The 17331-nt window shown below is 42.5% G+C and overlaps 1 protein-coding gene across 1 annotated transcript in view; it reads left to right on the top strand.

The window, feature by feature from the left end:
* The window catches only part of tdrd1 (tudor domain containing 1), a 102028-nt gene that overhangs the window by 23822 nt on the left and 60875 nt on the right, over positions 1-17331 (top strand). The window contains exons 6-9 of the mRNA XM_041209281.1: positions 8848-8950; positions 12442-12499; positions 13590-13691; positions 14796-14882. Coding sequence (XP_041065215.1) covers positions 8848-8950; positions 12442-12499; positions 13590-13691; positions 14796-14882 — 350 coding nt within the window. The remainder of the gene's footprint in view (positions 1-8847; positions 8951-12441; positions 12500-13589; positions 13692-14795; positions 14883-17331) is intronic.

Genomic DNA, 17331 nt, shown 5'->3' with positions numbered 1-17331 from the left:
GAGAGAACTACTCTCTGGAATGCAGCTGCTGTCTCTGTCCCATCTCTCAACATAACTAATGCTTCTTCCTGCCTTTTGAAGAAAGCCTGACCAAACTAAATAGGTTATTTGAGAAGTTTGGTTGTGTCAGCTCCTATTTTGAAGAGTGCCTTCAATGCTGTAAAGAGCATTCGACAGAGAACATGGAGCTAGGTGTGTGAACAAGCAAGAAGAATAATCCTTCACTGACTTCTGTTTTGAGAGAGGAAGTAAATATTTTTGAATTTGTATAAAATATTTCACATTCTCTAGAAGTGCCATACAGAGTAGTCACTGTTGTAATATAGGGAAGTGACAATTTGTGCACAAAGGGTTACAAAGAGCAATGAGATTAACGCCAAAATAGTCCACTGCTGGTGGTGGTTGACAGATAAATGTTGCCCAAGATATTGGGGGAATTCTCTTCACTGTGCTATGGGATCCTTTAAGCCCATCTGAGAGGACAGATAGACCTTGGTTTAAGGTCTTATTTGAAAGACTACAGCACTGCATTATGCCCATGTCCTATTGACTCGATGCAGAAACTGCTACTGACCAAAGGCTGATGGGAGGTTTAACTTGTCTGCTGTAAACCATGCTGGGATGTATGACATAGTGACATATCTTGCAAATATGAGACTTTATAAGGCGGTTCTGTTTTAAACTCGTCTTTAAGGTAAAACAATGTCCTGGAATGGTGGATGGTGAAGTCATACTAGACTGCCCTGAGACATGTCCATGTGATTTGGTTGTCATGGGGAAAGGGACCCTGGCGAAAATCTATTGAAAATCAAGTGCCAGTTTCCATAACCTTGACGCAAGAGGGGCAGCTGGTTTTTACAGTCTCTCAGACTGAGACCCCCAGAGAGGAAGACTGAAAACAGCTACTGCTATGCAAAGCAGAGGAAAAGATTGAGTAGGATGCTGAGGAGAATTGATTGAAAAGACGGGACTTGTGGAGATTTAAGGACCAAGGAGTTGCCAGAGTGGGCCTTACTGTTGGAAGTCAGTTCAGGGCTACTTAAAAGATTGAGTGAAGGGCACCAGCAGACTCAACCAGATGTGGCAGGGAGAAGGGAATCTGCTGGAAAAACCAGGAGGGTGTGGGACTTGACCTACAAGGCTACACATTTGCTGAGAGTATGCTGCAATGGACAAAGAGGTTATGAAGTATTTTCAGTTGTTAACTAATTAATGGGGAAGTACCTTTTCTGCAGTTTGGTGTAGTAGTTGCCTATTAAGTAATGTTTAGTCTATGTTTTTTTAGTTTGGTTGTTATGGTAAAAGTCTTAAAATGTGAAATCTTGTCATGTGATTCTTTCCAACATTTGCTGGGAAATTGGTATCTCTTTTTCAAAGTTATCAGTCTCTACGGGGATTGTAAATAGATACTGTCAGCAGGAGATTGGTCAGCCTTGCAAGTAGATGTTTCATGCTTAGCAAGCGCTGCTTATTTTAAAACAGAATTGCATTGAGTTCTTCCGGAATAAGTGACTGAAATCTTAATAGAACTAAATCCAGTAGGGATGATCCCCAGCAGGACCTGCAACTTTAAAATGCCTTGGGAATTTGAAACTGTCTTGAGAGTACGGAATGTACTCTGGAAACTTCTGATGTTTGATACAAATATCAGAGGTATTGGACCAATCTTGCCATCTCATGAGAGGTGTTGAATTTTATTAGATAATGATATTAATAGATATGATTCAAAGCTGGATAGATGGAGTTGTGATACAGATCCGCAGAAATCTAATTGAAAGACATAGCAAGCTTGAGAGACTTGCCTAGTATTGTGCGCACCTTAGTTCTTGATCCTCCCATAAATCAAATTTTTTTTGCTTGTTTTACATCCTTCAACTCTCTCTGAATCACCTTAGACATAAGTTGAGAGTAATTAAATGCTATGCCCCAAGCCAATGGTGGTACTATACAACCCGAATGAAATAAGTTGATTCTCTCTTGCAAGAGTTTTCAGAGCTCTGAAGATTCATATAGACTTGAAACTTTAACTCCGTTTCTTTCTTCACAGTTGCTGCCAGACCTGCTGAATTTTTCCAGCATTTTCTGTTTTTATTATTTTTTAGTAGTCTTTCTATTACTTTAGTGGTCTTTCTATTATTTAAGTAATTAGTTAAGAATGAAATGAGTGCAATAGTGAGAGAGAATATTGGCTAAGAAAATAGGATCAGTTTGGGTAGAGCTCAGATGCAACAAGAGGTGGAAAACATTAGTCAGAGTTGTTTATAGGCCTCCAAACAGTTGTGCTAAGGTAGGGGATGACATTAAACAAGAATTTAGAGATGCATATAACAAGGTGCTACAATAATCATGGGTGACTTTCATCTATTTATGGACTGGGCAAATCAAATTAGCAATAATACTGTGGCAGTTAAATTCTTGGAGTGATATGAGTTTTTTTTTAAGTCAGTACGTTGAAGAACCAACTTGGGAACAGGCTTTGGTATTGTGCAATGAGAGGGGGTTAATTAATAATCTTAAAAGCAAAAAACAGCGGATGCTGGAGATCCAAAAGAAAAACAAAAATACCTGGAAAAACTCAGCAGGTCTGACAGCATCTGTGGAGAGGAATACAGTTAACATTTCGAGTCCAAATGACTCTTCATCAGAACTGAAGAACAATAGAAAAGAGGTGAAATATAAGCTGGTTGGTGGGGGGGGGACACAGGTAGAGCTGGATAGAGGGCCAGTGATAGACTGTCCACCAATATTCATTACAAGCCCACAGCTACCTTGACTATAGCTCCTCGCACCCCGCTTCCTGTAAGGACTCGATCCCATTCTCTCAGTTCCTTCGCCTCTGTCTCATCTGTTCTGATGGTGCCACTTTCCAAAACAGTTCCTCTGACATGTCTTCCTTATTCCTTAACTGAGGTTTTCCAGACATGGTGGTTGACAGGGCCCTCAACCGTGTCTGGCCCATCTCCCACGCATCCGCCCTCACACCTTCCTCTCTCTCCAGAACCATGATAGGGTCCCCCTTGTCCTCACTTATCACCCCAACAGCCTCTGCATTCAATGGATCATTTTCCGCCAACTCCAGCATGATGCCACCACCAAACACATCTTCCCTTCACTACCCCCCCACCCCCCGGCGGCATTCCGCAGGGATCGTTCCCTCCGGGATGCCCATCCACTCATCCATCACCCCCTACACCCCAGCCTCTCCCACGGCACCTTTCCATGCAACTGCAGAAGGCGCAACACCTGCCCCTTTACTTCCCCCCTCCTCACCGTCCAAGGGCCTAAACACTCCTTTCAAGTGAAGCAGCATTTCACTTGCACTTCCCTCAATTTAGTCTACTGCATTCGCTGCTCCCAGCGCGGTTTCCTCTACATTGGGGAGACCAAACGCAGATTGGGTAACCGCTTTGCGGAACACCTTCGGTTTGTCCTTAAGTATGACCCAGACCTCCCTGTCGCTTGCCATTTCAACACACCACCCCGCTTTCATGCCCACATGTCCATCCTTGGCCTGCTACAATGTTCCAGTGAAGCTCAACGCAAACTGGAAGTACAGCACCTCATCTTCTGACCAGGCACTTTACAGCCTTCCGGTTTGAATATTGAGTTCAACAGCTTTAGATCATGATCACTCTCCTCCATCCCCACCCCCTTTCTGATCCCCCTTTTTCCAATAATTTATATATATTTTTCTTTTCCCACCTATTTCCATTATTTTTAAATGTATTTCCATCCATTGTTTTATCTCTACCTTTTAGCCTATTTCGATCCCTTCCCCCCACCCCACCCCCACTAGGGCTATGTATACCTTGCTCGTCCTGCTTTCTACCCTTAATGTCACCATTAGCACATTTCTTAGCTAATGTCGCCATCTTCAACACCTCTTTGTCCTTTTGTCTATGACATCTTTTGGCTATCTCCACCTATCACTGGCCCTCTATCTAGTTCTACCTGTCCCTCCCCTCCACCCCAAAGGAACTAGCAGAGCAGTTGAACAACTACTTTAGCTCTGTCTTCACGGAGGAAGACACAAATAAATTCCCAAAAATGCTCGTGAGCCAAAGGTCTAGTGAGGAGGAGGAATTGAAGGAAATAAGTGCTACTAAAATAATAGTGCTGGAGAAATTAATGGGACTAAAAGCTAATATAAATCCCCAGGACCTGATAATCTATATCCCAGGGCACTAAAGGAGGTGGCCATGGGAATAGTAGATGTGTTGGTTGTCATCTCCCAAAATTCTGTAGATTCTGGAACAGTCCTGGTGGATTGAAAGGTGGCAAATGTGACCCCACTATTTTTTAAAAAAAAAAGGAGGGAGGGAGGAAACAGTGAATTACAGACTGGTTAGCCTAACATCAGTAGTAGGGACAATGCTAGAGTCTATTAGTAAGGATGTGATAACAGCACTTTGTCTAATCCCACTGATCTTTTCAAAGCCAACATGGATTTATGGAAGGGAAATCATGTTTGACAAATCTACTGGAGTTTTTTCAGGGCGTGACTAGCAGAATCGATAAGAGAACCAATGGATTTGATGTATTTGGATTTTCAGATAAAATCCCAAATAAGAGGTTAGTGTATAAAATTAAAGCACATGGGATTGGGGATAATATATTGGCATAGATTGAGAATTGGTCAACAGATAGGAAACAGTAGGAATAAGTGTAGGAATAAATGTGGTTTTTTTTTGGAATTGCAGGCAGTGACTAGTGGGGTACCACAGGGACCATGCTTGGGCCCTAGCTATTCACAACTTACATCAATGATTTGGATGAGGGAACCAAATGTAATATTTCCAAGTTTTCTGATGACACGAAACTTGATGAGAATGTGGGTGGTGAGGAGGGTGTTAAGAGGATTCAGTGCAATACAGACAAGTTGAGTGAGTGGGCAAATACATGGCAGATACAGTATTAAGTGGATAAGTGTGAAGTTATTCACTTCAGTAGGAAAAAGAATGGCAGAGTATTATTTGAATGGTGAGAGATTGGAAATGTTGATATACAAAGGACCTGGTGTTTTGGTACACTAATCACTGAAAGCAAGCATGCAGGTGCAGCAAGCAGTTAAGAACGCAAATGGTGTGTTGGCCTTCATTGTGAGAGGACTTGAGTACAGGAGCAAGGATGTCTTGCTGCAGCTGTACAGGGCCTTGGTTAGACCACACCTGGAGTATTGTATGCAGCTTTGGTCTCCGAACTAAGAAAAGATGTCCTCACTATAGAGAGTGTGCAGTGAAGGTTCACCAGACTGATTCCTGGGATGGCATGTTTGTCGTGTGAGGAGAGATCGGGTCTGTATTCACTGGAGTTTAGAAGAATGAGAGGCGATCTCATTTGAAACGTACAAAATTCTGAAAGGGCTGGACAGACTGGATGCATGGATGATATTTCCTCTGGCTGGGAGGTCTAGAACAAGGGGTCACAGTCTCAGGATACAGGGTAGGCCATTTAAAACTCATGAGAAACTTCTTCACTCGAGGGTGGTGAATCTGAGGAATTCTCTGCCACAGAAGCAGAGGCAAAGTCACTGAACATATTAAGAAGGAAATAGATTTCTGGACTCTAAAGGCGTCAAGGGATATGGGGAGAGAGTGGGAGTATGGCATTGAGATAGAGGATCAGCCATGATGTTGAATGGTGGAGCAGGCTCTAAGGGCTGAATTACCTACTCCTGCATTTCTAAGTTTCTATGTTTTGTCATCTTACTTAATAGTCTTGCTTGCTACTTGGCTACCTAGTTCCTAAATTCCTGACAGCAGGATCACATCCCTCTTTCTATCTGTATTATTGGTACTGATGTGGATCATCACTACTACTGGCTGTTCACCACCCCCACCCAGGTGCTTTGCACCATTCAGTGACATCCTTAACCCTGAAACCAGGGACACAACATTCCAGCATTGATTTCACACCAAAATATAGCCACTTATTCATGTCTCCCCATCCAGTCACTGGTTCCATTTCTCCCTCTGTACTATTGCCGTTTGCCAGCTGCAGATGTGATAAAAGCTGTCTTGCTATTGCCATCACTCACTCTGCACAGACTCCGCACACTGTGTGCAGCTTTGCACCTGCATATTGCTGTCCCGTGGTTTGGTTAGGGTATTCCCCATTTTGTGGAATGCTGGTGAAAGTCTGCCATTCAAAGTCCCAATTAGATTGTAGTGACTTTGTGCTATAATGAGGTGGCGACTGGGACCATAGGGCCAATCAATAAAATTAGTAATCAAATTATACAGAAATCCAGATGCACGGGCCTTCCATTATCCAACAGAAAGAAGGGGAATGGGAAGTGGTGGAGAATTGAGCGTCTCCAAAACAGCATCAATGACAGCTGATCCCTGTAGTCACATGTAAATTTGCTGTTGTCTCAGCAAGTGGGGTGACTGAGTGAATCCTTTCTGTGAGTAACTGTCAGGATCGCGTTCTCAGGTGTATTCTGGGTCATGTTTTTCTCGTTATGTTGGCACACATCAATAAAACAGGGCTGCAGTTCCTTTTTTTTAATTCTTCACAGGATGTGGGCATTACTAGCAAAGCCATCATTTGTTGCCCATCCCTTGAGAGGCTGGTGGTCAGCTGCCTTTTGGAGACGCTGCAGTCTATTTGGATTATAGTTTCTCCTAGCAGCTTTGACACAACTGATTGGCTTATGGACCATTTTGGAGGGCAGTTGAGAGTCAGCCACGCTGCTGTTTGGGGTCTCCTGTTGATGAAAATAGGTTTTACATATAGGTTTCCTTTCCTAAAGGAGGTCAGTGAACTAGTTGGACTTCTATAACAATCCAGTAGTTTCATAATCACTAATATTAGCTTTTAATCCAGATTTATTTAATTAACTAAATTTAAATTCTCTACCAATTGTGATGGGATTTGAATTTACATCTTGAGATTATTATTCCACCCTCCAGATTACTAATCCAGTAATGTAATCACTGTGTCAAAATGTCATCAGAGTGCCAGAGTCAAGACTGCACAAACAGTTGCTCTACTCTGAGCTATGCCAAGGAGCCCATTCACATGGAGGCCAAAGGGATATATCAAAGGCAATTTCATGTAATCACCAAACTGTTACAGCAGAGGAAGGAGGCTATTCAGCCTGTCGTGTCTGCAACAGCTCTCCAAATGAGTAATTCACTGAATATTATTCCCTCACCTTCTCTCCATACCCTGCATATTCTTCCTTTTCAGATAATCTAATTTCCTTTCCCTCTTGAATGCCTCATTTAAACCTCAAGGTCTACTCTATTAATCTAACATTTGGGAAGCAGATGCTCAATTGCGAACAAAATCCTAGACTTCATTAATAGGGGCATAGAGTACAAGAGTAGGAAGTTATATTAAACTTGGATAAAACACTGGTTTGGCCTCAGCTGGAGTATTGTGTCCAGTTCTGGGCACCACACTTTAGGAAAGATGTGAAGGCATTAGATAGAGTGCAGAAAAGATTCTCGAGAATGGCTCCAGGGATGAGAAACTTCAGTTATGCAGATTGGAGAAGTTGGGACTGTTTTCCTTGGAGAAGAGAAGGCTGAGAGGAAATTTGATAGAGATATTCAAGGTCATGAGGTGTTTGGACAGAGTAGCTAGGAAAAACTGTTCTCTATGGTGGAAGGATAGAGAATGAGAGGGCATGGATTGACAAAAGAAGCAATGGAGACATAAACTTTTTTGTGCCATGAGTATGGTTAAGATCTGGAATGTGCTGCCTGAGAGCATGATGGAGGCAGGTTCAATCAAGGCATCCAAGAGGGAATTGGGCTGTTATTGGAAAAGGAAGCTTGTGCAAGGTTATGGGGAGAAGGTGGGGGAATGATGTTAGGTTCATTGCTCATTTGGAGAGCTGGAGCAGACCTGATGGAGCGAATGGCAGCTTCCTGTGCTTTAATAGTTTTGAGAGATCAGCAACAACCTGACTTCATATATTGTCTTTAAGTTGGAAAACAGCATCCTCAGGTACTTCAGACTTGTAATTAGACAAAAAAGTGACGGAGCTAATGATTTTAGGATGGATGACAAATATCCTAGTCAAGATTTGGGTTTTAAGGAAGTTCTTAAAGGAGGAGAAGTAGTTGGAGAAACATATGGGTGGTGGGAAAGAATTCTACAGAGGGCCTAAGTGGCTGAGTGGTAGCATGAAAGGATAAGCTGATGCATGAAAAGGGAGAATCAAGGAAGAGTTCAGAAGCTTCATTGTTATAGCGATGGAGATAGGTGAGGCTAAGAATGGATGTGAATATGAGGATGGAGGCATTGGTCAATGGAGAGCCATTGTAAGTTAGTGAGCAAAAGGGTGATGGTCGAGTGCGACTTGATGCAGCATTGGAGACGAGTTGAAGAATGGGAGACAAGCCAAGTGAGCATTGAAATAGTTGGTGACAAGATTCATAAATGAAGGTTTTGGCAGCAGATGGGTGGAGGCAGGGAGTAGATGGATGATATGGAGCTGGCAGTCAGCATTCTGCAATGGAGTCTATAGAGAATTGGAAGCTCATACATGGCACAAATAATGGGCAGAAATTATGAACTGTCTACTGAGTGGCTGGGGAGTGGTTTGAAAGTAATGCTATGGATAGAATCCTTAATATGATGACGATGGTGGCTTTCATGTTCCAGTGTTTAACTGGAGGAGTTTGTACCTCATCCATGGCTGGATAATAGCTAATTAGCTGAACAAAAGAAGCAATGGAGAGGGTTGATGAAGCAGCAGAGCTAGGTGGCATCAGCATACATGTAGAACCTGATTTCATTTCTTCAGATATTTTAATATTATGACATTTAATTGTGTAAAATTGGCAGTTGTTTACACTTTTAATTTTTTTGTGTTCCATCATTGTCTTTCAGGATCAAATCGATGTTCACAGTGCAAGCAAGTCTATTGTTCAGTTAAATGTCAGAAGATTGACTGGCCAATGCACAGATCTATATGTAAACCAACAAAACCACTGTAAGTGAGGATGATTCAGTAGCACTGATGTCAATCCTGTTTCTGCACCCAAGAGACTGAATGTATGAACACTAATAACTGAGTAGTACTTTACATAAGATCCACGTATCTACGCTCTAGTATACCTAGTCCAGTTTTTTTAAAAATTCACACGAGATGTGACGTTGCTGACTATAGGCCAACATTTATTGCCCATCCTTAATTGCCCTTGAGAAGGTGATGGCAAGCTGACTTCTTGAACCACTGCAATCTGGTGTAGGCACATTCTCAGTGCTGTTAGGGAGGGAGTTCCAGGATTTTGACCCAGTGACAGTGAAGGAACAGTGGTATAGTTCTAGGTCAGGATGGTGTGTGGTTTGTGAGGAACTTACTTGCATGGTGTTCCCAAGCTGCCCTTGTCCTTCTAGATGAGGGATGGGGAACCCAGGGGCCAGATCCGGCCCATTGCACTTTTTCGTGCGGCCTGTGGTGAGATTTTATGAAAAACATGTCATGTGCAAATGTTGCATATGTCTCCACCATTTTGTCCTTGCACTTTCCAGCCCATTTCCTGAGAACTGTTGAAATCTGCCCTCTCTCCCCACCCCCACAACGTGCTACACTCTGGGTCAGCTGCCACCATGCCTGAGCCTCAGCTGCAGTCACCAGAGGCCAGGTTGTGGGAAGAGAGTGAGGCCTGAGATCCAGGAGCACAGGGTAGGGGCAGGAAGGTGCTGGCTGCCAAAAAGGGGGTGGAGTAAGAGTAACTGAGGGTGGGGGAGAGGGAGGGGAAAGGGAGCAGAATACCCAACTCCATCGGCAGCTCACCCTCCCTCCCCTTCTCTCTCTCTCTCCCCCTCCCTTTCCCCACACCCCTGGAGACTGAGGAAGAGGCCCAGGTGTCACCTGGGATGAGTTGGCCAAAGCCTTGGGTTGTTGAGTCACTGCCCTGGGCTGGTTTGGGGGTGAGACAAGAAGTGGAGAGAGAGAAACAGACTGATGGTGGGAAAGGAGAGAGAGAGACACACACACACAAAAGCCAGTTGTGGGTAGCAACAACATCAATGTCAGCGGACATAACAAGGCTCATTCAGGAAAAGCTATTGCGTTAAAACAGTGGGTGAGTTGAAAGTTTCTGTATCCTTTTTCAAGAAAAAAAAATTGTCGGTTTTTCTGTGTTTGTGGCCTGTGATTGATTTTGTCTGAGTGGCCTTTCATAAGAAAAAGGTTCCCCACCCCTGCTCTAGATGGTAGCAGTCGTGGTTTTGGAAGGTGCTGTCTAAGGAGCCTTGGTGAGTTCCTGCAGTGTGTCTTGTAGATGGCACATACTGCTGCCACTATGTGCCAATGTTGGAGGGAGTGAATGGCACCCCTTCTGCAAACAGTGAAGTAGCTGCTTTGCCCTGGATGGTGTCAAGCTTCTTGAATGTTGTTGGAGCTGCATTCATCCAGACAAGTGGAGAGTATTCTGTAGATGGTGCACAATGTTTGGGGAGTCAGGAAGTGTTACTTGCAGCAGGATTCCAAGCTTCTGATCTGCTCTTGTAGCCACAGTATTTCTATGACTAGCACAGTTCGGTTTCTGGTAAATGGTAACCCAGGATGTTAATAGTGGGGATTCAGCAATGGTAAAGCCATTGAATGTCAAGGAGCAGTGGTTGGATTCTCTCGTTGGAGATGGTCATTGCCATGTTATTTGCCACTTGTCAGCCCGTGTGTGGATATTGTCCAGGTCTTGCTGTATTTGGACATGGACTGCTTCATTATCTGAGGAGTTGTGAATGGTGCAAAACATTGTGCGATCATCAGTGAACATCCCCACTTCTGACCTTGTGATGGAAGGAAGGTCATTGAAGCAGCTGAAGATGGTTGGGCCTAGGGCACTGCCCTGAGGAACTCCTGCAGTGATGTCCTAGGACTGAGTTGATTCACTTCCAACAACCACCTTCCTTTGTGCTAGGTATGATTCCAACCAGTGGAGAGTTTTCCCATTGAGTCCAGTTTTGCTGAGGCTCCTTGTTGCCACACTTGATCAAATGTGGCCTCAATGTCAAAGGCAGTCATTCTCGTCTTACCTCTGGAGTTCAGCTCTTTGTTCATGTTTGAATCAAGGCTGTAACGAGATCAGGAGCTGAGTGACCCTGGTAGAACCAAAACTGAGCATCAGTGAGCAGGTTATTGCTAAGCAAGTGCCGTTGATAGTACTATTGATGATCCTTTTCATCATATTGCTGATGATCGAGAGTAGACTGATGGGGTGGTAATTGGCCGGGTTGGATTTGTCCTGCTTTTTGTGTACAGGACATCACTGGGCAATTTTCCACATTGTGGGATAGATGCCAGTGTACTGGAACATCTTGGCTAGTGGCATGGCAAGTTCTGTAACACAAGCCTTCAGTACTATTGCTGGAATATTGTCAGGGCCCACAGCCTTTGCTGTATCCAGTGCCTTAAGCTGTTCCTTGATATCACTTGGAGTGAATCGAATTGGCTGAAGACTAGAATTTGTGATGCTGGGGACCTTCGGAGGAGGCCAAGATGGATCATCCACTCAGCACCTCTAGCTGAAGATTGTGTTGCAAATGCTTCAGCCTTATCTTTTGCACTGATGTGCAGGGCTCCCCCATCATTGAGCATAGGGATATCTGTGGAGCTTCCTCCTCCGAGTTGTTTAACAGTCTACCACCATTCATGACTTGATACGGCAGAACTGCAGAGCTTAGACCTGATCCGTTGGTTGTGAAATTGCTTAGGCCTGTCTATTGCATGCTGCTTATGCTGTTTGGCACTCAATTAATCCCAAGTGCAGTTTCACTGGGTTGACACCTCAAATGTTGCCTTAGTTGCCTGAAATGGGTGTGCATAGCTCTTCACAAAAGAGCCTTTAAATGAGTGCATTTTAAAATGCAAATTAAAATACAACACTACCATGGTAATATGAGTACCATCTTTGCCTAAAAGGCCAGTGCTCAGCTGCTGTTGGATAAACCTTCACTGGGACCACTGTGGATACTTGATCTTATCAACTGTTTCGCATTTAATTATCTGCTGAGTGTTCTAAGTTTATATTAAAATGTTGTGAAGTCAAGCTCATGGCAATGAGAGGATTGACTCACATTAACACTAAGAATGTTTTAAGAACATCTGATGTCCCATATAAAATTTAAGAGGCATGTAGTAGAATTTGTTTCACTTGCACAGATGTTTGTTGCTTTTGATGATTGCTGGTTGTTTAATCTAAAAATGTGCTTTTCAACTTGTAGTTTTCATGTGCATGTTTATAGAAATTCTTAATTCAGGACAATTCCCTCAGCAAATATGAGAATGGGCACCTACATTCATTATTAGATTACTATTGGAATTTTTCTTTATTTGGTCAGTTGAGGTACCACATTGAGGCCACTTTATGCTGGTGTAAAACTAGCTGATCAACTTGTGTTAATTAATTTTGATAATGAATGGAGGAAAATATGAACCTTCTTTAACATCAAACTTCTGTTTGAATTTAACAGTAGACCTGAGGACCATCCAAGATTAACCAAAGAAAAGATGCGTGTTGAACATAATGCGGTATATCATTCATTTGTTTGAGCTATTTAATGACATTATAAAAACCTTTCATCCCTGCATTTATGTTTCAACCCCTCCCCATAAATGCAGCTGAGAAAGAATGGCTTGTTATTGGTCAACCAGCACTATTGTCAATGTCCCAGCCTTTGCCTCTCCAAAGTGCAGTACAATTAGCAAAATGGTGGGAAGCCAGAAATCTTTTATAAAACATTAATGAACATTACCTTTCTATTTCTCCCACACTATTGCTAGCTAGTTATCATGTAGATCAGGAAGAGGGGTCAAGGAAAGATCTTGGGGTCTCCAGAGGTTAAGGAATGAGAAGAGAAGCTATTGCTGGAGGTCCTGTGGCTAAGATTTGTAGGACTAATGCTGGTTTTGAAAGGCTAAGAGGGAACTATTTGCAGTGATAGCTAGCCTGGTAGCTAGGATGCAAAGTTTTTGGTATTCTGTCTTTCACTGCTAGTGGAATAAAAGGAGCAGGAGTTGGGACTTAATAGAATAGATACATAGGGAGAGATGGGAGTGAAAATAGAGGGATAAAGGTTCTGGACTAAGGATGGAGAAAGCCTGGGGGACATTTAGGTTGGAAAGAGGGGTTGGGGGGGGGTGAGGGGGGAGAGATCACTAAAAGATGGTCTCAACTTAGTGTTAAAGTTACACAAGTTTCTCATATGTTGGAGAGGGCAGGAAGAATGAGGAGTAAGGAGATTTGGTAATGAAAAAAGTAGCCAGGGCTTTGTCTATATTTTGAGATCTTGAGTAGATGTTTTTAGCAGACAAGGTTGAGGCCTGATGGTGCTTAATGTAATCCAGCTACGTTTGGTGATGGATTGCTAACCCAGTTGTATGCTATATATTTCCCAGTCCACAAACCTTGGACTGGAAGAGGTGGTAAAAGGAGCTCTACCTGGGGAATTACCTGAATGGCACGGCGAAGGTTTTGTTGGGGGTTAAGAGCATGTGAGGGTGTGGTTGAGCAAATCAACTGCTGAAGTATTGTGGTGGATGAAAGTTTCACAGGTTGGAGTGGGGTGGGGTGGGGGTGCGGATATGGAAGTTTAGCTGCAATAATGATTTGGCCTCATAGGACTGGCACAAAGAAAGTTGGAGAGATATGGAGAAAGGAATGCAAGCAAATGGTCAGCAGTGGCCTGTCAATGACAAGACCATTGGAGTAGAAAATGGCAAGGTCAGTTGGGTGGTTGTGAATAGAGTTAGTGGAGGGAAAGGTTTAGGAACAATAGGAAGTAATTGAATTCAAAGAGAACTGAAAAAGACATTGAAATTACTGAGGAGTCAATCAGTGCAGAGGCTGAAGGAAGATATCTAAGAAATTTGTGTGGGGAGGACAGTAGACTGAGTACTTTAAAGGAGAGATCAGAGGCGTGGAATAAGATCGTACCAAATTAAGAAAAGGTGCATGAAGAATAGGTGGTGAAGCCATGTTGCGTCATCACATCAGTGGTTTAGATGGACTAAATGGTGTAAGGTAAAATCAGGCAGGGAGGTTTCAGTAAGGGGATATAAGGTGTCATCATCCATGAACAAAGTTTCTGTCAAAGCCAAGACGCCAATTCAATCATCCACGTCAAGATTGTGGATGGCAAAAGCATTATGGAGAGAAATGCAATGGAGGGGATGGGTGGATGACATGGGTGTGATTTAATCTGCTGGCAGAGATGAAGAACGTTGGAGTGGTTAGCATGAGTGAGATGGGAAGGAGGTTGGTGAGTTAAACCTTTGAATGGGAAGATCAGTGAGAGGAGGATGGAGTGGTTGGGATTCTGTTTTCAAGGAGACGGTGGTGCATGCTGCGAAGGATCCCTTGGAGAATGTCAAGTGAGGCATGGTGGCTAGTTAGACTTCTTCAAGGGGTGTAGTGGTTTGCTTTTGTGTGGGAAATATATAACAAGGAGCTGTGGTTTAATAAAAAACAAAAAATCCTGCATTACAAAATTTGGTCTGCTTTTATTTAGTTTAATGTTTTCAAAGGTATATTTAGTGTCAATTCCTCTATCCTGTTGGAAGAAAAGAATTCAATAACAGAATACTGGTAAGGGACCAATTAGCATATAAAATTGGAAATGAAAGGGTCTTGACTAATCACTACACAACAGATAAATCCTCATTTTTCAGTTGCTCGAACTTTAGAAATCTCCCCTTAAATTGGGGTGGCAGTGTACTTTATTATTATGCTTCTTTGAAACCCTTACTAATTCGGGTCACAAAATAGTACAAATGTCATATAAATTGCTCAAATAATTTACATATTTTTATTGTTAAATCTTCTCAGTGCATTAATGCCATGATAATGGGGAAAAAGAAAATTCGCTTATGTGATCTGAGATGCACAGAATTGCCTAAAGGATCAAACTTGCAGGTGAACTTTTAATTCCTAGTTTTTCTGATTGTAGCTATGGCTTAATTTCTCTTCCTGTTTTCTAAGCCATTTTTGTACTTCCATGCTTCAAGATGCTGATGACCCTCTGTTTAATTTGTTTTCATCATAAGGTGAAATGCTTTCTGAGCTAATGGGCTGAATTTAGAGTCTCGAGTTTTGGTGGTTAAATCATGCTACTTCTAAAGTACTGAGGCACCTGATAATTGTAAATAAGTTCTTGATATAATGGTTGGATTCAAGCCAACTGTTGCTGCATTGAATCCTGTTCTTCAGGCTATACTGCATGTTGTTTTCCCCCTTTATTCCCATCACTTAATAAAGGTGCCAACAAGGAAAATCAGTGTCAGACTTCCCAAGACCTCTTTAGTATTGGAATATGTAATTATTTGCATTGAGGTAAGATGAGACGATATAATTGACCTAATTGAAGCCTCTGGTTTTGTTGGCACTCATTTTTCTTTCTACTCTTCGCACCCTTATTTGGAAGGATAAGTTCCTCTTGTTCCATGCATGAAGCAGTTAAATGGAAAATGATCTGGGCTAATTTACTTGTTTTGTATTTGGACCAGAGGCCACATGATTGCTTTTTAAAAATGGAAGCACTTTCATCATGTTGATATAAGTTTTGGTAAATTTCATATCAGCCAAAGGTGAAATTACAATTTTTCCCAGTCTGCTAGTTGTAACAGTTATGTGACACAAGTTCAAGCAGCCTAAGCTTTGTTGTAAGAGTTGCAGACCCAGAGGACAAACTGGCCATAATTAGTATTCTGGTTATCAAGATTGTAGGTGGTGTAAACAGAAAAGTCCTACACAGGTAGTCGAAAGTAGTTAGGTAGTTGCTGTTGAGGCACTTTGTGGGGCAGAACAGGATACAGCCATAGGTTACTGGGTAAGTTACATTCATCAGACTGCCAGTCATCTTTCTGCCTGCACAAATTCATTTTTTAAAAAACAGTTTTTCAGAAGTGTTCAGTGATTCAAGAAGGTGTTGAGATGAGTGAGAATCTGCAGGATTTCTGCAATTGGAATCTTTCCCTTGTATTTCAAACTAGAATATAACCATTCTGTATGTGTCTTAAACCACTGATCAGTGGCCACAGCAACTTGGCAACAGTTGCCAATGCCAAAAACAACAACCACAATGACACTTGAAGCTTCATGTGCGGCATTTGAGGCAGAACCTGCCTCTTAAGGATTTGTGTCTTCAGCCATCAGCAAAGGTGCTGATGAAAACATCTCATCTGAAGTGGATTTTATGGCTGCATGTCTCGTTGATGGAAGGATGTCAGAACATGAAGTCTAATGATATTTAAGACTTTAGTTCACGTGGTTTTCAGAGAAGTTGGATTGTGTTTTCTGCATGTAATGTTATGAATTTAGTTGTTCTCCAAGTGATAAAGCTATTAAATGCTTGAACCACCTTTGGGCAAGTGGTAATGTTTGCACTACTGTGTCACCATATTCTTTTCGACTGCATCTGTTTTTTTTATCAGCCTTTGGTGTCCTTTGCCAATGATCTGTGTTGAATACCATCCTAACCTTTTTTTTCCCATGAATTATGGCTCAAGTCTTTGGTTTCCACATAGTCTGAGATGGGAAGCGCATCAGGACCTTGTGGAAGCCCTGATACACAGATGTATGTGGAAATTAATCAGGAAGGTTAAACTTCCAATGGGCTGATTCGCTACTGCACAGAACCCCCTGTGAATGTCTTTGACCCTGAGTTCAGGGTGGAGACCTGGACTAGGTACGTGGTAATTACCTGCATAATTACCCTGGAAATGTTAAACAGTTGAATACCTGGTCTAACTCAGTGGTTGGACAAGGCAATTCAATTGAGCACCGCAACCAACCACCCCCCACCACCCGACCCAACTCCACCACGTCCTTTGACACCTGACTACCCCATCCTCCTACCCATTCACCTACCTCACTCACTCACCCACTCAAAGACTTGAGACCTATAAAAACCTACCTGAATACAGCAGCTAATGTTGTCAAGGGGGATGGGGAGGAAGTGTGTCCTCTCTTTCTCCTGATTCTCCTATGCTCGCTGAACTTAGCTGTTTCAGCCGAGATAGGAAGATACGGCTGAAAGTGGGTAGTATTGTCATGTTGGAGAAAACTTTGTTGTCAGTGAAAATGTTGGTGGCATTGCACCCAACATTTCCACTGACTGGAAGAACTAGGCCCCTGACTTCATTTGATTTAAGAGTCGCCACGTAGAAATTGACTTAATGTTAAGAATAATATAAAGTTAAGAGTAACAAATTGGTGCTGCTTTATTGCTGCAAGGGGTGCATTATTTATTGACCACAAATATTTAAATTCTCTCCAATGTCTTCCCTCGTCACTGCAATTATTCTATGAATTTAAGCTTTATATTCTCTGTAACCCTGAGCTTCATTTTGTTATTTATTTTTGT

Source organism: Carcharodon carcharias, chromosome 17 (assembly GCF_017639515.1).
Source record: "Carcharodon carcharias isolate sCarCar2 chromosome 17, sCarCar2.pri, whole genome shotgun sequence".
NCBI classification, from domain to species: Eukaryota; Metazoa; Chordata; class Chondrichthyes; order Lamniformes; family Lamnidae; genus Carcharodon; species Carcharodon carcharias.
This window is presented reverse-complemented; position numbering and strand designations above follow the sequence as displayed.